At 36.6% G+C, this 22,702-nt stretch overlaps 1 protein-coding gene across 1 annotated transcript; it reads left to right on the top strand.

The window, feature by feature from the left end:
- The first annotated feature begins 278 nt into the window (after nucleotides 1–278).
- LOC132511038 (histone-lysine N-methyltransferase SETMAR-like) lies at nucleotides 279–20,179 on the top strand. Its single transcript, XM_060133730.1, has 3 exons — nucleotides 279–336; nucleotides 19,280–19,713; nucleotides 19,795–20,179. Exons 1-3 carry the CDS (start codon nucleotides 279–281, stop codon nucleotides 20,116–20,118), a joined length of 816 nt encoding a protein of 271 aa, XP_059989713.1. The 3' UTR covers nucleotides 20,119–20,179.
- Nucleotides 20,180–22,702: the final 2,523 nt, after the last annotated feature.

Below are 22,702 nucleotides of genomic sequence, written 5' to 3'. Positions count from 1 at the left end.
GTATGTATATGTATGCGAAGGAGTTAAATATATGCATGGGGTAGGTGGGAAGAAGGGGTGAATATATGCCTATAGGACCAGATACAAAGGACTGTTATTTGAGTGTGTAATATCCATTAATCATGTGTTACCAGGGTAGAAGGCGGTCATTGAAAGGGAATAGCTGGCATATCCTGTGTTATTGGGCCATGTCCCAACATCATATGTAAAAAAGATAAAATTCCTTTGGAATGAAACAAACCAACTTATCAAACAAGTTAAACATGCCACCATCCACCATGAGAAATATGCAAGAGGACTTTAGGGCTATTGACAAACGGAATGAGGAAGAACAGAGTAAATGAGTATTTGACTGCAGGATTGTGTTCTGTGAGAAGGACCAGCCACTGCACCCAAGTGAAAATGCAGTCATTCCTTCACATAATAAAGGGCAGTGCCCACTATTAGGACACCTCTGCAAAACCTCCAGGGAAACCCAGATGCCTGATAGAGCTGTGTGGTTGGTAGAAGAGGAAGGGAGGGCTGTTTGCTGACGATGCTGAGTTTACAGGTTCGTGATCTAGTCTTACTTTGACCTCCTTGGCCCTCCTTTCTCATCACCTGTTGCCCTGCTTCTTCAGCTGCTGTATTAGCATTAGGGCTGGGCTCTGAGAGGGAATGGCTGTGTTTCCCAACAGCCCTGGACGACTTCACCATCAAGAAATCTACCAGCATTTTCCTGGCTCTCTTTGGACTGACCTGAAGTTTTGGGGTGGAAAGGGAACGGCACGTGAGTCAGAGCCCAGAACTCTGCCCGGTGATCTGGCAAGCTGAATATTTACTCATTTTACTTTGTGGAAGATGCACCACCTAAGAGATGAAAAAGGCATCGGGGCAGAACGCAATCGACTATTCCTGTTGTGGAAAAGAAAGGGGCAGTCATTTGACATTTTCCCCTAAATTAGTATTTTAAAATTAGCAAGCCAGTCCCATGAGCTTCAACGTATTGGAAAAGTGTTGGATTCCAAAGAAGAGCTTCCCATTTCCTCTCTGCCTCTTTAGAACAACGAGTAACATGTAAAGAATTTTCCCTTTTTTGGAATGTAAGATTTCTACATCAGAGCTCATTTTTCTCTCTATAATTTCTCTCTATTGGATGTTAAAGAAAGCTAAACTGATCTCCCTAATTATTGATAGTTTAGGAATCTCATTCATTCAGTCTACAAACTTAGTGGTCCCTGTGTGCCAGGACCTCTTCTAAGGGCTATAAAGTAACTGGAATATATTATAGTGACACAACATGATTTATTTAAACTACTACATTTAATTTTATTCCTTTCAATTCCATCTTTCCTTGTTTTTTCTCTCCATCTATCTCCACATTTTCATACAAGGAAAACATGAAAATCACATATATAAACGAACAAGATTTGATTAGTATACATTTTGAGGACACTAGCCCAAATGAAAATTTTAATTCAAAATGGGGCTCCTTCTAGATTCTGTGCCTGGGATGATTTAGAGAAAACAACTTAAGTTATGTTCCCTGGAGCAATTAGAGACCACTGTTGTCAAATGGACTCTCACATTTATAGACAAAAGGTGGAGTTAATAAAGCCATCACAAAGAAATATACAAAGTTGCCTGTGTCTCTGCAGAAATACTTGGTTAAGTCATTCGCGTCATCAAATTAGATCCTGGGTTTGTTCTGCATCTCTTTGTTTTGCATCTCTTAGGCACTGTCAATCTGAAAAGGAGAGAAGGCAAATGCCACTGTCTCCTATCAATACCTCTCGCCTGTACCAAGTGCATCAGCCCTAAGAGATAACACTAAAAACTTATTAACGAGAAAGTTGAAGATTTGTTGTAAATTATCTTATCATCTGGGGGTCCATACTCACCTTTTAAACAATGCTTTTAATAATATAGAATAACAGAAACAAAATATCTTTTCCCAAGTGAACTCAGCTTTTTTTTTTTTTTAAATTAATGTACCAATGGACAGCCTTCGTTGTATCCAACCTTGAAACGCCAGTGATTTCCTAGTGGTGGGCTGGGGAGTGAGCTGTTGAATTGGAGCAGTTATTTAACAAACAGCCTCTCACAGCTGTTCCCAACAGGAAATGAGGAAGAATGCTACAGATGACTGTTGGGATCCCAGACTAGGATACAACTGTGCCAACGTTTCTGAATACAAAATTCCCTTTGCCAAAAGACCTTGAGACATTTGGGGAGAGAGATGCCAAAAGCTGGCATTCCAAAAGAAAACTGCCCCATTTTATTTTCCCTTTAGATTGAACTATTTGGTGTTTCTGTAGAAAGGATGGAATGTATTAGCTAGATGTAGACAGATTGAAAAATGGGGGATTAAGAAAGGGAAGGGACAGAAGATCCACTATCCTATCTTCTTGCCAGTAACTGTCCAAAGTATTGTAATTGATTGGCACTACCTATAACTTTATAGCCAGTGTGTTCTTCCAGTTTAATGGGGAAAAATAACGTGCATTAAGAAATGTAGACCACACGTGAATGGGCGTGAAATAGTTATAGGATACGCCACCAGGTTTCTGTAGTCCAAAAGGGATGTGTAAAAGAAGGATATAGGACATTTCCAGGTTCTCGTATTTCTGCACAATGGGGGGACTCAGATTTTACCAAGATGAGAGTTTCTTCACCTCGTAGGGAGTGTAATAAAACATCTCAATGACACCAGAGATTCAAAAGATGATTGAGGCAACCAGCTAGAAATAATAGTGTACGCCCAATAGAGAGCAAAAGTTACAGTGTTATCCAGATAGGAGAGAAAAGGTTTTCTCTGATAATAAAGAACTGGTAATCCACAGCTTGCTAAATTTGTTGAAGCAAACCCCATCCTCCTTAATCACATCTTTGATGGAGAGTCTCTTTACGTGCTTGTTCAATGTTAACTTTAAATTTAGAGCCTGACCATGAAGATCAGATAGAGGCAAGCCTATATCCTGGGTGGAACTGCAGAGGGAAAGGCTAGCAGGGTCACCCGGGAAAGGGTTAAGGAAACCTCAGTGCTGCAACATCTAGAAGATGACCACAGGATAGAATTTTCTGACTGAACTGCCTGAAGATCTTCACATATTCCTTAGTGAGATGCAGTTGGAAATGACTACTAAAATGATATTTATAGTGCTATGAGGGTGAGTATACTTCTACTGGAGTTACCTGTCCACAGAAGTGACTCTAAAATTTAAACAGAAGAAGATTTAGTGTAGGCAATCTGGATAGAGGTGGTTAGATGGACCCTTAAAGTGATGCTGTATTTGCATAGTAAGCATAAGCCTTCTACTTAGGTTGCACATCTACATGGGGTGGCTTGGGTCGCTATATTGGGATTGCTTGGCCTGAAGGCTGTTATTGGGTGACCTCTAAAGATTCCCCAAATAAATTTTTTGTCCCACCCACCACTCTCATATCCTGGCGTGCTTTTAGTTATTTTCCACATATCCTTCTGTATAAAACCCTGATCATAAACACCATTTTGGGGGTATTGACATGGATAGGTAATTGGTCCATGTGGACTCCATGGACAACTGCAGTTCAGATTACAGCATCCAGCGAGGGCAAAACAGATATGTGACTTTCTGACCCAGTGATGCTTTAACAAGGCTTAGTTACACTGGTGGGGGGTCAGGGAGGGGGGTGGCATGCTAAGCGTTATGTACAAAAAGTTAAATTCATACGTTAAAGCAGTTGTGGTCTCTCACTGGGTTGTTTTTCTTGGCCAGCAATCTGCCTTGGAACACATGCATAATTTTCTGGGGATTGTCTCTTCCTCCCAATAGCATGGTAATACCACTGTGAGCTCAGTAGCTATCTGGAAGTTGTAACCACTTTGGGTCACTGTTCACTGGATGGGGAATGAGGACTTGAGCAAGATGGGCGGGATATTTAGAGTCAAATCTCCAGAAATTTAGAATTAGGCAAGAGATCAGAGGTCTGTTTCTCTCTGGGTAGCTGGACATGTATTATGTATCAATAAATTTGGGAGATGTTGGTGCCTATGACATGTGGGAGAAAAAAATGTAAGCATATATTATAAAATAGCAGAGCTGAGAGGGGGAGACAGAGACCCCTGAAGTCTTAAAACTTCAGTTCCTGATTCTCATCCGTTTCCTCAGGGTGGGCATCTCTTTTCTTGGCTTCTCTAAGCTCTTATCAAATCCTTACAATACTATCTTTCCCTTTTATTGCTTAAGCTGGGCTTGCATGGTTCTTGTTACTTGCACCATCAAGATTTCCCACTTGGAAAATGGCTCAAAAATTCTGTTTGTAATCCCAAGAAATTTGAACATCTGCCATCTGAGAATTAGATCTATGGTCCTAAGAATGATCACTTGCATCCCTGTTGGATTCTGCCAGTGGCTGTCTTGGTTTAGGTCTCTACAGACTCTGTGGGTAATTATTATTAATAGTTAAGTCCTCATTTTAGAGTGTAGAGGTTGAAGAAGAATTAGACACACTATACCCATTATCACTAACTTTACACCATGAGAATATATTCAAAGTTATTGTACATCTTCACCAGAAGGCTGAAGAGTAATCAAACGTATTACAAATGCCTAAAAGTGAGTTTTCAGTCTTTAGAGTAAACAATAAACTGTCATCTGTGCCACTTTACTCATTTCAATTTACTCTGACAGCCACCCAGTGAAGCTGTTGTGTGTAGGTAACAAATTTCCCGAATGGAGACAGCAAAGTTTAAGAAGTATGTGTTTGAGATCTTTTTTAAAATTAAGTTTTATTGTTGAGTTTTTTATTTTTATAGTTGATTTTTATGGTTGATTTACAATGTTGTGTCAGTTTCGGGTGTACAGCAAAGTGAATCAGTTATACATATACATATATCCTCTCTTTTTTAGATTCTATTTCCATACAGCACATGACAGTATTGAGTAGTGTTCTCTGTGCTATACAGTAGGTTCTTATTATTTATCTATTTTATATATAGTAGTGTGCATACATCAATCCCAATCTCCCAATTTATTACCCCCCTTTCCTCGTTGGTAACCATAGATGTAGTTTGTTTTCTACATCTGTGAGTCTACTTCTGTTTTGTAAATAGTTTCATTTGTACCATTTTTTAGATTCCACATATAAGCCATATCATATGATATTTGTCTTTCTCTGTATGACTTACTTCATTCAGTATGACCATCTCTAGGTCCGTAAAGAAGATTTGGTACATATATACAATGGAATATTACTCAACCATATAAAAGAATGAAATAATGCAATTTACAGGGACATGTTTGAGATCTTTTAAGAGAAGAGTAATGAGTAACTCCCTTTATTGACCAGCCCACGTTCATTCACAATTTTAATTATAACATATGCTCATTAAATATGACTGAAAACAGAAAAATAGAAAATATTTACCTCTTATTTTCAATGTAAATATTCTGGTTTATTTCCTAAGAGAGAATTTTTTCTAGGCATTTTTTAATATACTTGTCATCACTCTGTAAGTACATTTTTGTGATTACTGGATGTTTAACATGATATTAAAAGTATTTTTTGAGTTATTACTTAGTCTTACTGATCATTTTTCATAATTGCATAATATGCCATCCTGTGAAAGTATGCTCTGTCTACTAAAATAAGGTATATTGTTAAATATTAAGGAGGTTTCTGGTTTTTCCCAACTATGGACATTCCCAGTGGTATATGTCAAATTAAAAGGCAGTTTGCCTAAAGTTACCTCCAAGGCTTCTCTTTCCTCTGACCGCATAACCTTCTCACTCTTCTCCTAATCCATGCCTACTGCTTCCTTCAAGTCACTGTGTCTTCGCTGAGGGCTGATTGTTCATGAAGGTATCAATTTTGTTTCTTTTATGACAACTGTATTCTATACCCTTTAGCTTTCATCTATAAAGCTGCTGTCATGTTATCTGGCATTTGTCCACACGTGGCTTTGCTTGTTTGTTATTTTTTCAGGTCCTCCCCACCAAAGCATTTACTATGCTGTTTAACACATATTGGGGTTTAGTAATTTCTTGTGGAATGAGAAAGGAGGGGAAGGAATGAGACAGCAAAGAGGGAGTGAACTAGCACTGCTTTATAATTTTCTACTAAGCTAAGTTACAGTTTTCTTATTTACTGAATGATGAACACCAATTTTGTTGCAAATTTATGTTGTCTGTTCTTAATATGCTTCTAGCCTATCATGGTCTCTTTACTTATTGTACCATAGTGAACTTTCCTGGTTTGATGCCTCACCAATATCTATCTTTTAGGTACATATCCTAATGAGGCAACATAATACGAAAGTTTACAAATATAATATCTTTATGGTGAAGCATGTAGTCAGCATTTCAACAGGCTCTTTATCCAAGAGCAAGGATAAGGCTTTCAGCCAACACACATTTCTTGCTTCTGGCACTCTGAGATGATCCATTAATTCTTGAAATAAGAGTTTCCTATGGGTGTTTTCTCCTTTTGTTTGAGGCTTTCTGCCTACTAAAAAGTCATTTTTAAAAAGGCCAGCAGACAGTTGAAAACATACCTCTGAAACCTTGTGAAATTGGTTTGATTTTTAAGGAATAAACACTAGATCTAAGGAGCAGAAACATAGGAAGAGAGAAAGGACTGTTCCTTCAGACTGAAGTATAATTCTATCAACAGTCTTGCTGTAGGTCCTATGTTTTGAGTTTTCTTTTTCTTTTTTAACTAAAATATTAAATCTTATATTTGGAAAGGAAAAGGGGAGCAGAGATTGGGGAGAAGGTTAGTCCTTATTCTTCCTCTTTTGATGACATGAATTAATCTTCACCTAATGAGCAAGCTTCTGGCTTCTGTGGCTTCTTATCCAAGCTCCATGGGCAGGACACCCAAAGACTGGGTAGCCTTGGGCCAAGTTTACTCCAAGAGGTGGATAAACCCATACAATTCAACCCAAACCACATCTAAACATTTACCTAAAAATTATTGTAATGCATGATAATTGGGCTTTATCCTGAGCAGTTTATATGATTAGTTTATACCATTAGTAGTATTTTTATACAGGCTAATCAAATTTCACATTTTTTCTTCCTTGTTTTAGCTATCCAATATCCCTAATCAGCATTAATATTGACAACATTGCCTAAATCTATGTACATTTTAGTTCTCATTTTATTCACATTCTCTCTCTGAATGCCTCTCACTTCAGATGATGAATGATACGTATGTAAATACTGTAAATTATGTCTGGTATTAACATCTCAACAACTACTTTTTTAAAAAACAAAGGAGAATAACATAGGGTTGAAGGAGGACTTGGAAGAGTGAGGGTGTTGGTGACAAGGTAACCTAGCTTTCCTGTTCAGCCTCTCTTGCAACTAAGGACGGTCAAGTGATTTTGGAAACCAAACACATCCACTTTGAATCCCATCTCTGCTACTAACTAGCTGGCCTGATTGTGCTTACCACTCTGATCCCCAGTTAGAGATAGTTTAGAAAAGGTGCTGGTTCATGTCACAGGCTTAATAAGCTTTAGCTCTTTGGGCACACCCTCATTTTCATCATGCTTATTCGATTTAACAACATTTATTGAGCACTCACCACATCCAAGGGGTTTATGCTACACACTAGAGATATAAAGTTATATACAATATGGTGCTTACCCTCAAGCTACTCCTTGTATGTTGGGAAAGCTTTGGTTTATAACTGACTTAAAATAGATAAACCAACAAGGACCTACTGTGTAGCACAGGGAACTATACTCGATATTTTGTAATAACCTATAAAGGAAAAGAATCTGAAAGAGAATATATATATATATAACTGAGTCGCTGTGTTGTACACCTGAAACTTACATGATATTGTAAATCAACTATATTTCAATAAAAATTTTTAAAAATATTAAAAAAAACACAATGGTAAGAAACTATGTCTTCTGTTTGGAAAATGGCAACGTGAGGAGGACTTACCACTTTCACATGCAATGCACTGCAAATGGCAAAAATCCACAGTGGCTATATCAAGGATGCTCTACTTGAATGGAGCTCTGTATAGTTTACTTGTTTTTCTGTCTTAACTATTACTACCACTAGACATGTTTGGCTGTGAAGTTTGGGCTCAATTATGAATCAACCTATGACCCTACCTTTAGGGTCTTTCTTTAGTGTGACCCTCTTTTCCTTGTTTGAACTGATATTAAAAAGAAATGAAATATTTTCTTTTCTATTATTTCAGCTGGGGGAATTAGAAATCGGATGAATTTTCTACAATCTTATCTTTCTTATCAAGCAGACTAAAAGACAACAGGACAGTTTAAAATCCTCTCAACAATTAATGATACTCTTCTTCATGATTTCATCCCTTACTCTCTTTACCATTGTAGATCTGGTTAAATATCAGAATTTTTCATGTGGTAGATTCCCACAGCATCAGGAATCCTGACCAGTGCAAAGGGGACATCCATAGTTCTCTAACACTGTCTTATTTTGGTTCTTTTAAATAAAAAGATACCTATATACCACACTTTGAACTAGCATGCAATTTTTCATATCAAAATTTGCCAATATAATTATCTATTTATTGATGCTGAAGATCTTCTTGGGGCCATTTCAGGAACAGATAATTCTACATCCTATATCCTGGAGGAGCCTGAACTGAACACACAGAAAGGACCAATAAATGTGAGATGTCAGACATAGAACTTTTGTTTTCCCAAAAATTCCTCTTCAAATGACTAGTCTTTATCCATATCAAATGAAGGGGATAGGTAATTATTTTCTGGATTGAAGTCAAAGATGAGATTAAATTAATCCATTTCTCTGGTGATTGCCCTGGAAGACGTCTCCATGCTTCCTCTTGCGGATCTCTGGCTCCTGTGTGATGCACACGTTATTAAGAACAGTTGGCCAGAGGATATACAGTGAGCAAAGGAACCAGGGAAAGCCTACTCACTTGGCACTTTGACCCAGTACCTGTATACAAAGTCCCAACCTCTCATTTTAAGCAAGGAAGTGTCCCCAAATTGTAAAACTTTAAGAAAAATGGACTCATATTCAAACAGCATTTCTAATAAGACTTTAGTTTTGTATCATTGTTATTATGTTATATGGAAACTCTTGGCCTTTAATGTGTAGTTTTGGTTGTATTCTGCAGTTGAAATCAAAATCACAACAACAAAAATAAAGGAAATAAAGGAAGAAAGTCCCTCTTATTCTCCTGGAGTACAAAGTGTAAAGACAAACTGAATATAAGGGAGATACTACCTCAGAAGTCCTTGCACATTGCTGAGAGCCAAGTAGTTGGTCCATCCTTCTCTGTGTTTGGCATGCAAGTTTTATCCAAGGACTACCAAAAAAGAGGCAAAAGTTTCTCCTAAAAATAAAAGAGAAGCCCCTCCCAAACACTGCCCAATAATTTGGTGACGTCAGTGTGGTTCTGGACTCTTTAAGAAGTTCATGCCTTTCTTATTAGACAGGGTTCTCCAGAGAAACAGAACTAATACGATGTTTGGATATGTAGAAAGGTATTTATTTATTTTATGAAACTGACTCGTGTGATTATGGAGGCTAGTGAGTCCAAAATCCACAAGATGGACTGGCTTATGGGAAGAACTTATGCTGTAGTTTGAGTCTGAAGGCCATCAGACTGAAGATCCAAGGAGGAGTTGGTGCTGCAGCTGAAATCTAAAGGCTGTCTCCTGGCAGAATTACTTCTTGCTCAGAAGAGGTCAGTCTTGGGTTCTCTTGAGGCCTTCAACTGATTGGAGGAGGCCCATCTACGATATGGAGAACAACTGCTTTACTCAAAGTCCACCAATTTAAATATTAATCTCATTCAAAAACACCCTTGCAGAAACATCCAAAATAATGTTTGACCACATATCTAGGCCCTGTGACCCAGCCAAGATGACACATAAAACTAACCATCACACCATTTGACACAGGTTTTCAACTTCTGTGACTGTATCCTAAGAATATAGTGTAATCACAGATGTGGTTAAGGAATTACGTATAAGAAATATTATTTATAATAAATGAAGCTTGAGATAAATGTCCAATGATAGGTGTGTGTCTAAATAATATAATGGAGATCGAATGAATGAAATATTATGCAAGTATTAAATAACATGTTTTAAAAGATCATTTAGCATCATAGCAAATTGCTCGTAATACTGAATGAAAAACTAACACAGTTTTACAATTCTTTTCTCTCTTTTCCTTCTCTTCTTCTCATTCCCTTTTTCTATGTATCCTTCTCTGTTTCTGTCTCAGAAATATATCAAAATAGTTACAGTGTTTTCTTTTCATAATTTTCAGTGTTTATTGTAAAAAGAAACATTTTTAATATGAGCATGCATCAAGCTTATAATCAGGAAAACATTACGAGACTTTGTTAAGTTTTTGTATCTGTATTTATCTACTTGTCTATTTATCCTGACAGGAAACACAAAATCTCTTTAGCAAAAAGCAGTTCATTTACTCACAGGTCAATTCCTCATTGTGGGACACTAAGGAATAAATGGACTGCAAATGCAAAGGTTGTACCACAAGAGAGGAGCCCCAATATTATGAGCTGCAAAGCTCCTATAGGATGACTAGCAAATCTGTCCCTCATTTCCTGGGAACAGAGAGAAAGAAGGAAAAAGAGAAAGAGAGGGAGAGACACTTGCTGCTCTGGAATGTAAACAAAATCTCCATGGGGAGAGATGAGGAAGCTCCCCACATTTTTATCACCGTTATTATGTAAGCCAAAAGCTCTGAAAAAGGTAAAATTTTAAATCTCTGCAGAGCAATTTACTATCTCTAATTTATAAGGCATGTTTATTATTTAATCATCATTTAACCCAGGTTGTCAATAATGTTGCCAAGAAAGCCCTGACAGTGCAGAAACAAAATATTCATGAAGCGTTTTCTCCCAACAGATTTCCACTTATGACCATTGGGGAATGACTGAGGCTAGTCTTGCTCCCCTACTGTAAACAACCAGAAAATTGGACAAAATACATGATACTACATGTTCAGACACTGCACAATGGAAAATACAGGACTGTGATCCATAAACGAAGGGAAACTGATGAGGTAAGTTCCACGATGACTTCAGATTTTTTCATAGAAGAATTTTCTAGAACAGCATACGGGGAGGGGAACTCAAGCAGAGCATAATACTCTCAATTGAGGGACAAGACATAAATCCAAATTCAGGGAGACTATGACAGCACATATTTGAGGGGCTGAGCACCAGAGATTACATAGCTTTAAAGAAAGAGAGCTCCAAAAACCTGCATAAGAATTCTCTTGAACCTTTGCCTGAATATTAAGCTGAGCTTGCATAGAATAAAGCTCCATGAGGCCAGGAGAAGAACTACTGCTAAAGAAAGAAATCACAACTTTCAAAGCACTTAGGGAATTCAATTAATGATGGTTAAGATAGATGGCTTTGTTGATGAATTATCATAACCAGCTCTAACTTAAAAAAAAAAATATCAATCCCTGGAGAGAGCACTTCTGGAGTGATGGTGTAAGGATCTCTTAAAATATGCTCCTCCACAAAAGCAATCAGCAACATTTTTCAAAATGAACTTTTCAAAGCTCTGGAAATGAATCAAAATTTGCAATAATCTGAGGAACATTTGTTCAAGAAAAACATATGAATCTTGGTGAGAAAAGTGAGTTTTGTGGTGTTTCAACTTACCCTCTTCACATTCCCTTCTCCTCGTTTCTGCAGTGGCCTTAAAACCAAAGGTTCACAATCAGTAACCATAAAAACCAGTAGCTTAGCAGTCATGGGAGGGGGTAGAACAGGTTGAATCTCCCAAAAAACCCCATCACCATAGGCTTGTTATTATTTAAACTGTCTGGGTGTTCTCTGGAAATCTCTTTCTTTTCAAATAAATGTCATTCATTTATTCATTACAAATGATACAAGCAGAGAATTTTATTTCAATGTAGTATTATACATTTTATTGGAAAATACCTGGTTATTGAAGATATATGTATATATTACTATAACACTTTAGTATGTTAACTCGTTTAATACAGCAACCTTATTGAGATATATACTATTATTATGCACATTTTACAGTTAGAAAAACAGAGTTCCAGATATAGGTGAAGTTTCTTTTGACCACATGCTCCAATCATATCTCTTTTACCCATGTCTCAGAAGCCACCACTAGCATGGGTTTGGTGTATATTCATCTGATCAATTTTTACTTTTTATGTTCATATGTCTATCCATAAACAATATAAAATAGTATGTTGTGTGTTTTAAATGTATATAAATATTATCAGACTGTCTCAAGTTAATGAATTTAGGACTTTTCTCTGTATGGGAAGATGTAAGATTCTGGGCTTAGGAAATCATGAAATCATTCCTTTGATATGCACCCTAAGTATCCTGCTTTTCTCTGTCCTGAATCCCCTCAGGGTGCACCGCTGGGGGTGGCTGCAGAGACTGATGGCTTAATGGTCACAACATCCTTTTTTACTGATATGGCAGGTGACAACATTAGTTTACACAAGTCTGAGGTGGGGCCTGAGATTCTGCATTTCTCACAAGCTCCAGGGTGGATAATGGTGATGGCCCTGTTCTACAGATCATACTTTGAGTAGTAAGGCTCTAGGCAACATGTGAGCAGGCATTCTGTTTATCAGGGAAGGCTCCCTGGGAGAGGAGTTTAGACCAGGTTTTGAAGGAAGAAGGGAGATAGGTATTTTTACCAGGGCAGTCAGTATACCAGGATAAAGAATAAGGCAGTTGAAAGGTGGAAATAGGTAAAACAGACGCAAACAAATGATCAACAAGTTGGCTCAGCCCACCAGAGAGATGGAAATATGGAAAAATAAATAGTGAATCAAGGAACTTCAGTGGCCCTCTTATGACATCTGGATGTGTCACACTCAGCCAGCGATTCCAAGGCTGTGTTCTCTGGAGTACTGAGATATCTGCCTGGCTGTGAAATTAAATTAGGAGAGGAAATTCTGAGGTTATACATGTATTTCTTTAACTTAATTTTTAAAATGCTAATCTTTCTCTTCTCAACGCAGAGTACACGTTCCCTCCTCTTTTAAAAAATGGTTTTGGGGCTTCCCTGGTGGTGCAGTGGTTGAGAGTCTGCCTGCCGATGCAGGGGACGCAGGTTCGTGCCCCGGTCCAGGAAGATCCCACGTGCCGGAGCGGCTGGGCCCATGAGCCATGGCTGCTGAGCCTGCGCGTCCGGAGCCTGTGCTCCGCAACAGGAGAGACCACAACAGTGAGAGGCCCGCATACCGCAAAAAAAAAAAAAAAAAAAATGGTTTTATGCCACTAGGTATATATTTTCTAAAAGGTGGCAAATGACATGTCTTTTTTTTCTCCCTTTCAAATGGTGATTTCCAATCCTGATTGCACATGGGGCGCTGCTTAGAGAATTATTGACGGCCAAATCTCATCTTTAGACATTTTGATTTACTAGCCTGAGGTGGGGTCAGCCACTGCTCTCTGATCATTATCTGACCTGACTATCTCCACTGGGGCACAGAACAGGGTCTACACTGAGCTTCCATGGATCACTTGGTAACAAGAGGCAGTTTCATAAATTCTTTATAAAGCACTACGTATTTCATTAAAACATGTTAAGAATTATATCACAATGGTCAATAGCTGTTTCTGGGAGCCAAAAATAGGCCCACTACTCAGAATGGATATTAACTCAAGAAACTCACCCTTGCAATTTCTCAAGATGGACATTTATGGTTTATGAAAAATGCCCAGGAAATAAATGGATCTAAATTTTCAGAGGAGTAGAGGGTTCCCCTCTAAAAAAAAATTGGATCAGTTGCTTTGAATCCATTTGGAAAGGAACTTATCCTTAATAGTTATGAGCAGTTTGACAAGAATCAGAGAAGGCCAAAAATCAGAATAGATCACAAATAGTTTTGGTGGCAGAGAGTCTTCATTAGGGATTTATTTTATTTGTGCATTTTATTTTAAGAATTTATTTTCCTACATTTTATTTTAGTGAAGTATGATTTACCTATAATAAAATAGAGCCATTTTAAGAGTACAGTTCAAGCAGTGTGACAAATGTACACAGGTGTGTGATCATTGTCCCAGTCATGATAAAGGAAAGTTCCATTACTCCAAAAAAGCTCACCCTTGTGAGCTTTTAATCCTCCCCTGCCCTCCGCTACGTAACTCCACTGGTCTGATTTCATATACATGAAAAGTAAATTTTTTTTTTTTTCGGTATGCGGGCCTCTCACTGTTTTGGCCTCTCCCGTTGTGGAGTACAGCCTCCGGACACGCAGGCTCAGCGGCCATGGCTCACGGGCCTAGCCGCTCCACGGCATGTGGGATCTTCCCAGACCGGGGCACGAACCCGTGTCCCCTGCATTGGCAGGCAGACTCTCAACCACTGCGCCACCAGGGAAGCCCTATGTATGCTTTTATTCTTTTATTTTTAATTTTTTTCCAGTTTCACTGAGATATAATTGACATACAGGACTGTGTAAGTTTAAGGTGTACTTCATAATGACTTGACTACATATACCATGAATGTATAAGTTTAGTTAACACCCATCATCTTATACAAATACAAAAAAAGAAAAAACTTTTTTTTTCTTTGTGATGAGAACTCTTAGGATCTACTCTCTTAACAACATTCCTCTATATCATACAGCAGTTTTATTTATAGTCATCATGTTGTACTTTACATCTCTAGTATTTATCTTGTAACTAGAAGTTTGTACCTTTTGACATTTTCATATATGCACCTTTTTATATCTGGCTTCTTCAGCCAGCATAATGTTGGGATTCATCCATATTATTGCCTGAATCCGTAGTTCATTTTTTAAAAAAATTATTATTGAGTAGTATTATGGATGTACAAGTTATTTTAATCCATTCACTTGTTGATGGACATTTGGGTTAATTCCAGTTTGGAGCTGTTATGAATAAAACCGTATGAAGATTTATTTACAAGTTTTTGTGTGAATCTACGGTCTTATTTCCTCAAGCAAATAATTAGAAGTGGAATTGTTGGGACACAGGGTAAGTGGATCACATAGTAAGCTTATAAGAAATTGTCAAATTCTTTTCCAAAGTGGTTGTAACATTTACTTCCCATCAGTAATGTATGAGAGTTCCAGTTGCTAACATCCTTGATAACACTTATATTGTCAGGCTCTTTAATTTTAGCCATTCTGTTGATTTGTAGTAGTATCTCAATGTGATGTTAATTTCCATTTCTCTGATGACTAAAGATTTTAAACAAATGTTAGCCCCTACCTCAAACCATATATAAAAGTTAACTAGAAATGAATAAACATAAAAGGAAAACTTTTACAAGAAAACATAGGAGAAAAGCTTTGTGACTGTGGAGGTAGGCAAATATTTCTTAGACAACTCATGAAAAGCACTTGAACATAAAAGAGAAAAATTGATAATTTGGATAACATCAAAATTTAAATCTTCCACTTTTCAAAAGATAGCATTAATAAAATTAATAGGCAAGCCACAAACTGGGAAACAAGATTTTTAATAAACACATTTAATAAAGGACTTGTATCTGGAATATATATACAACTCTTACAACTCAAAAATGAGAAAATCAATCCACTTTAAAAATAGGAACAACAAATGTGAATAGACATTTTCAATTTATTTTTGTTACAAATAATTTTATAGAAGTGCATAAATGTGATCAAATACGTTTTTAAAGTACAGTCTTTATTTTTTCCATTTTGGCTTAGTTTCTACTTTCCTTATTCCACTCACATCCATACCCAGCCCTAATACCCTGCACACCCATCTTAACAACCCAGAAGTGTTTCTCTACTAATGTAATCATACAAAGACACACACACACACACACACACACACACACACACAAGGCACAGATATGGTTTTTGTCTTTTTTTTTTAATCAAAATGGGAGTCACATTATTTTTCTATTTCAGCATCTTGTTTTTTCTACAAGCCTTAATTATTGACATTGATCCAAGTCAACCGTCATAACTCAATTTTTTCTATTTTCATAGCTGCACACTATTCTGTGCTGCGTATTAACCATAAATCATTCAACCGTTCCCTTTGTTTCTATTTTCCTCACTGAACAATGGGGTGATAAACATCCTTGCACATATCCTTTCTTTTTGGTATTTTTGCCTTTAGGAGTGGAATTCCTGCCAGGTTGCTTTCCATAAAAAGGCTGTGTTCTTTCCCTACAGCCCAACCAGCTGTATGGATGTGGGGAGAGGTAATATGGCTTGCTGTCAGGTAAGAAAATCTGGTGCCAGACTGCCTGGGTTCCATTCCTAGCTCTGCTGCTTGTGAAAGCTGTACCTCAGATTTCACATCTGTAAAATGGGAAAAATAGCACTTACCTCATTAAGAGTGTTGTGAAGATGAAATGAATTACTACCTGCAGAGCAATTACTGCTTGGCACATAGTAAGTGTGGTACAATTGTTAGCTATGCCCGTTGCTCATTTCACAAATGTTGAATAAGCATCCTACTATTTTTTCAGCATCTATTTTAGACTCCAAGGCTATGGCAGTGAATAAAACTGACAAAAATATCACTCTCCCTTGGAGCTTTCATTCTAGTGGAAAAATCTGCTACAGTGTTTTAAAACATTTTTGCTGTTCTGATAGACATAAAGTAATAGCTCATTATTCCTTTTGATTTGCATTTTCCTGACTAGGAGTGCATTTGATCATCTTTTCATTTACAAAATTGACACTTCTACTGGAATTTATATATTTTTGCCTACTCTTTAAATTTTTAATCATTTCTGTTTAGCATGCATATCAAAACCTTTCTGGGTTATAAATTCTCTTTACTCAAGCCTACAGTGTGTCTGTTTACTTTCTGTATGACATCTTTTCCCATACAATTTTTATTAATTTTTATATAGCTAACAATTTCTACCATTATTTTATAGCTTTTAGAGTAAAAGACTTAGCTAGGTTACATTGTACCAGTAGTTTCCAAAATATTTCTTACAAAGATTTAATTGTTTATTTTTTCACATTTCAATCTTTAATCAATCTGTAATTAATTTTTGAATATCACCAGTGTTATAATGGGGTTCCATATGTTTCTTCTAGATGAAGAGCAAAATGTGTAGATTCTTTTAAAAAATTATCCCACCCTTTTTCTACTGAACTTAAATGCATATTTAACACCATATATATACTGTATGTTCTGCTTCTGAGTTATTTATTCTATTTACAAATCTGTTCTTATACCAATACCATATTGATCTGATCACACTTTTGGCGTGTGTTGGTATCTACAAGTAAGACTTCTCTCATTATTCTTTCTCAGTTACCTTGGATCCTCTTGGACATTTTTTTCATCATATTAATTTTACAGTGATTTTATCTAATTTTAAAAAGCAAGAATTTTAAATGGAATTGTATTAAATTGATACGTTAATATTATCTTTCCCTTCAAGAACATGGTATGCCTTTCCTTTTTATTCATATCTTATTGCTATGCTTTTAATAACACCTTTTTTAAATTAAATTAAATTTATTTTTTTAACATCTTTATTGGAGTATAATTGCTTTACAATGGTGTATTTGTTTCTGCTTTATAACAAAGTGAATCAGCTATACATATACATATATCCCCATATCTCTTCCCCCTTGCATCTCCCTCCCTCCCACCCTCCTTATCCCACTCCTCTAGGTGGTCAGAAAGCACCTGATCTCCCTGTGCTATGCTGCTGCTTCCCACTAGCTATCGGTTTTACATTTGGTAATGTATATATGTCCATGCCACTCTCTCACTTTGTCCCAGCTCACCACTCCCCCTCCCCATGTCCTCAAGTCCATTCTCTAACATCTTATAGTTCTTTCCATACAGGTCCTACGCCTTTCTGGCTGAATTTAGTTAAACATTTTATAGATTTTGCTACCATTTTAAGTCAACTAAATTTTCCCATTTCCATACATGGGTGCTACTGGTAGATGAACGAAAATATCTTGATAACTTTATTTTATCTTGCATGTGGTTACTTTTCCAAACTTATTCTGGTAAGTTTTATCAAAGTATCTTGGGTTTTGTTTGGTAAAACAAGATAAAACTTTCTTCTCACTCTATGCTTATATCAGTTATTTCATGTTGTTTTCTTATTGAATGTGTTAAAACTTCCAAGGAAATGTAAAATTAATGATGATAGCAACCATTCATGTCCATTTCCTCTTTTTAATTGAAACCATTTTATTTTGCTATTCATTATAATGTGTTTTTATTTAGGTATATATTTATTTTATTTAAAATATTTCTTTTTATTCCTATCTTATAAAAATTTTCAATAACTATGGCTTGTGTATTTCAAATTCCTTTTTAGAATCAATGGGTGTTATTTTTCTACCAAAATATATTGGTAAGTGGTTTACTCTGACAAATTTCTTTATATTGAATACCTCTTGCATTCCGGGAATAAATCCTGCATAATCATATTGTGGGATTCTTTAGTTACAAGATTAAGTAATTGTTTTTACTGAGGATCCTCAGAATCTTTCATCAGGTACTGCTCCTTTGACCCCATAAGAGGGGCGCCTAGTAGGAACATTTCCCAAATGAATTTGGTTTCAGAGACCCTTTCTCAGGAAGAACTTATTAACATCCCTCAGAATGTGGTTTTGGAAATGCAACACTGAGAATTACTGCTGTTATCTATGATCCCATATTATGTAGTGTAGTTGGCATCCTGAGCTTTAGCTTTTTCATAGGTGAAGGATAATGATCCAGACAAAAACTCCCATCTCATTCAGAGTGGAAGCATCCCAGTCTTCCAGAGTTGTTCCTACAAAAGTCTTTCTCCCTGAGTCCTGTATATTCTGAGTGTATATACAGGATATTCTAGAAAATCAGCTTAATGTCAATAAGAAGAGATTGTGATTATTCATCTTCTAAAGATAACTATAGTATTAATTGCATAACTTATTTTTAAATTTTTTAATTTTATATTGGAGTATAGTTGATTTACAATGTTGTGTTAGTTTCAGGTGTACAGCAAAGTGACTCAGATATATTAGGTTGGCCAAAAGGTTCGTTCGGATTTTTCCATAAGATGACTCTAGTCGTGCTTAATTATCTTTAACTCTATTCAGAGTAATTTTGTTAGATTGTACTGTGACAGCTGTCATATCAGTGTACATTAAAAAAAACATAAAAATTGGTGAATTTTTGTGTAACCATTTTAATGTTGAAGTTAGAAGAAAAAAGCAACATTTTCGGTATATTATGCTTTATTATTTCAAGAAAGGTTAAAACACAACTGAAATGCAAAAAAATATTTGTGCAGTTAATAGAGAAGGTGCTGACTGATCGAAAGTGTCAAAAGTGGTTGCGAAGTTTTGTGCTGGAGATTTCTCGCTGGACGATGCTCCATTGTCAGGTAAACCAGTTGAAGTTGATAGTGATCAAATCGAGACATTAATTGAGAACCATCAATGTTATACCACATGGAATATAGCTGACATACTCAAAATATCCAAATCAAGCACTGAAAATCATTTGCACCATCTTGGTTATGTTCATCGTTTTGATGTTTGGGCTCCACATAAGTTAAGTGAAAAAAACCTTCTTGACAACATTTCTGCATGCGATTCTCTACTTAAACATAATGAAAATGTTCTGTTTTTAAAACAAATTGTGACAGGTGATGAAAAGTGGATACTGTTCAATAATGTGGAATGGAAGAAATTGTGGGACAAGCGAAATACACCACCACCAACACCACCAAAGGCCGGTCTTCATCCAAAGAAGGTAATGTTGTGTATATGGTGGGATTGGAAGGGAGTCCTCTATTATGAGCTCCTTCTGGAAAACCAACCAATTCATTCCAAGTACTGCTCCCAATTAGAGCAACTGAAAGCGGCTCTTGACGAAAAGCATCCGGAATTAGTCAACAGAAAATGCATAATTTTCCATCAGGATAATGCAAGACTGTATGTTTCTTTGATGACCAGGCAAAAACTATTACAGCTTGACTGGGAAGTTCTGATTCATCCGCCATATTCACCAGACATGCGCCTTCAGATTTCCATTTATTTCGGTCTTTACAAAATTCTCTTAATAGAAAAAATTTCAGTTCCCTGGAAGACTGTAAAAGGCACCTGGAACAGTTCTTTGTTCAAAAAGATAAAAAGCTTTGGGAAGATGGAATTATGAAGCTGTGTGAAAATGGCAGAAGGTAGTGGAACAAAAGGGTGAATACGTTGTTCAATAAAGTTCTTGGTGAAAATGAAAAATGTGTCTTTTATTTTGCTTAAAAAAACAAAGGAACTTTTTAACCAACCCAAATACATATAGATATATCTATTCTTTTTCAGATTCTTTTCCCATATAGGTTATTACAGAATATTGAGTAGAGTTCCCTGTGCTATATAGTAGGCCTTGTTAATTATCTACTTCATATACAATAGTGTGTGTATGTTAATCCCAAACTCCTAATTTATTCCTCACTCCCACCTTTCCCCTTTGGTAACCATAAGTTTGTTTTATATGTCTGTGTATAACTTCTTAAAGTTGATATTTTAAAGGACATCTTCTAGAGAGGCATAAGATGTAAGCAACTTTTATTTCCAAGGTTACATAGCTAAGAAGCAACAGAATCAGTACTGAATCTGGTCCACACAGTTTACATCTCACCACAGGGCTTCTACATACTGTAGCGTAGAGAAAGAGAGGTCTGTCAACCCTAACAAGTAAATCCTTGAGGGGGGAAATGCCAGCAGGCTTATTTCACCTAATTGCCTTGGTAATTACTTCTCCCGTATGTTTCAACATCCACTTGCTTAAGTCACTAAACGGTTGTTCCCACAAAATGGCTACCCTTCTCACTCACCAGGACCATAAGAAACAAATATAAGTATGGGCTCTGGAGTTAAGTGCCACCTCAATTTACTGTTTGACTATGGACTAGTTACTTAATCTCTTTGTGCCCTGTGCCTTGGTTTTCTCATCTGTAAAATGGATGCAATAATAGCGTATTCCTCCTAGATTTTATATGGATTAAGTGACGTAAAACTTAATAGCTTAGAACATGGCCTGTAACATAATAAATGCTCAGTGTAAGTTAGCCTTTGTCATTATCACTATTGTCAGCCCTATTCTAATAAAGGGATAGCCAAATGTCAAATAGTGACAGCTAGGAATTAAGATCCTCCTCCTCACACTGCACTCTTATCCAAGTTAAATAGCTTTGTTTCTTCAATCATTTGTCATATAGCAGGATTTGAGTCTTCTTCCTCTTTCTAGTTTGCCAGTAATCCTTTTAAAGGGAATGAATTAGATGTAGCCTAGCCAAAAGAGAGTAAAGCAGAACCAATATACTCTTTATTCTAGAGCCCACATTTCTAGAGGCTCGAGATAACAGCTTTCTTGGCAACCACATCACTTTGTGTATAAGTGATCCTCAATAGAGAAGAAGTGAGGGAACACATCAGAATGTTGGTATGGCAGGTGCAATCTGACTAAACATTCTCAGTATGGTAAATGTGAGGAATTAAAAAAATCTGTTGTACAAGCTATAGGCTATAAAGCTCATGAGAATCTTCCTGGCTGGTAGTGATGTTCTGACTCTCCAACCACACCCATACATAGGTGCCTACTCCAGTTCTCTAGTTGTAACTAAACCAGTCTTTTTTTTCCCCCACATGCGACTACTAGCTAGCTATCAAGCAGTTCAGAGAGATTAAAAAAAAACTGGAGATCTACTGTCTCTGACCTTAATGATTTGACCACATACAGATTTCTGGTCAACCCATGTGAGATGGTAATGATATAATTCTAATTCAACTTGTTGATAAGTTAAAAATTCAGTCAATCCAGCTAGTTCTTCTTTTGGGTCAACTAGTTGGATAATTTTTTTTTACTTGTATTAAATTAACTGAAGTTTTTAAGCCCTGGATTTACCTAACCTGCATATCCTATGTTTATTTGATCTAGGTTTGGTCTATTCACAGCCAGTGGAGAGTTTTGGACAATATTTAGGCTGTGGCATTTTAGGGTTAATTTCAACAGTGGCTTGGACTCACTAGCATAAAAATAATAGAAAGTCAAGAGAAAATAAAGAGAAAAATAATTAAGGATTTTGATATGATGTCTCTCTCACAACCCCAACAAATAGAGTAAATGCTTACAGAATTAGATAAGAATAACATTAGTTCCCATTTATTGGATGACTACCATGTGTCAGGTATGTTTTTTACATCATCTTACTTAATGTCCCATCATTTCTGTTAGGCAACTATTGTATTCCACATAACTGTCATTTTTTTGCTCAAAGTCTCAGAACTGGTAGTTTGCAGAGTTGGGGTTCATACCCATGTGTGTCCCCCTCTAAAGTCTTCACTTATGTTAATCTATCTCTCCTTTGTGATACAATAATTCACCTTTAAAGATTAAAATAAATAAACAGAGAGTCACCAACTCATGAGCTATACAAAAATTGTTTTATTCAAGAATAAGGCTGAGCAAAGTTAATTATTTTGTTTTTTTGATAGAATTACAAGATTAATGCCTAGGGAGACAGTGGCTACAATACGTCTTTATATGAAAATGGTGCTTCCTTTCATTTGTCATGTAATGTAATTCTTCCAATTGATCTAAATTGGCTTTTTTAGCTTCTTCAGGAAGCTCTTATTATTGACAGAATGAAAATCCAGTTGCCTTAAGTGTCTTTTTCAGGAAGCCAACTCTAGACTATGTGAGCTGTCCTCTGGGCAGGACTCTTGGTCTCTGTTGGCACCAG

This window comes from Lagenorhynchus albirostris, chromosome 2 (assembly GCF_949774975.1).
Source record: "Lagenorhynchus albirostris chromosome 2, mLagAlb1.1, whole genome shotgun sequence".
Lineage (NCBI taxonomy): Eukaryota > Metazoa > Chordata > Mammalia > Artiodactyla > Delphinidae > Lagenorhynchus > Lagenorhynchus albirostris.
This window is presented reverse-complemented; position numbering and strand designations above follow the sequence as displayed.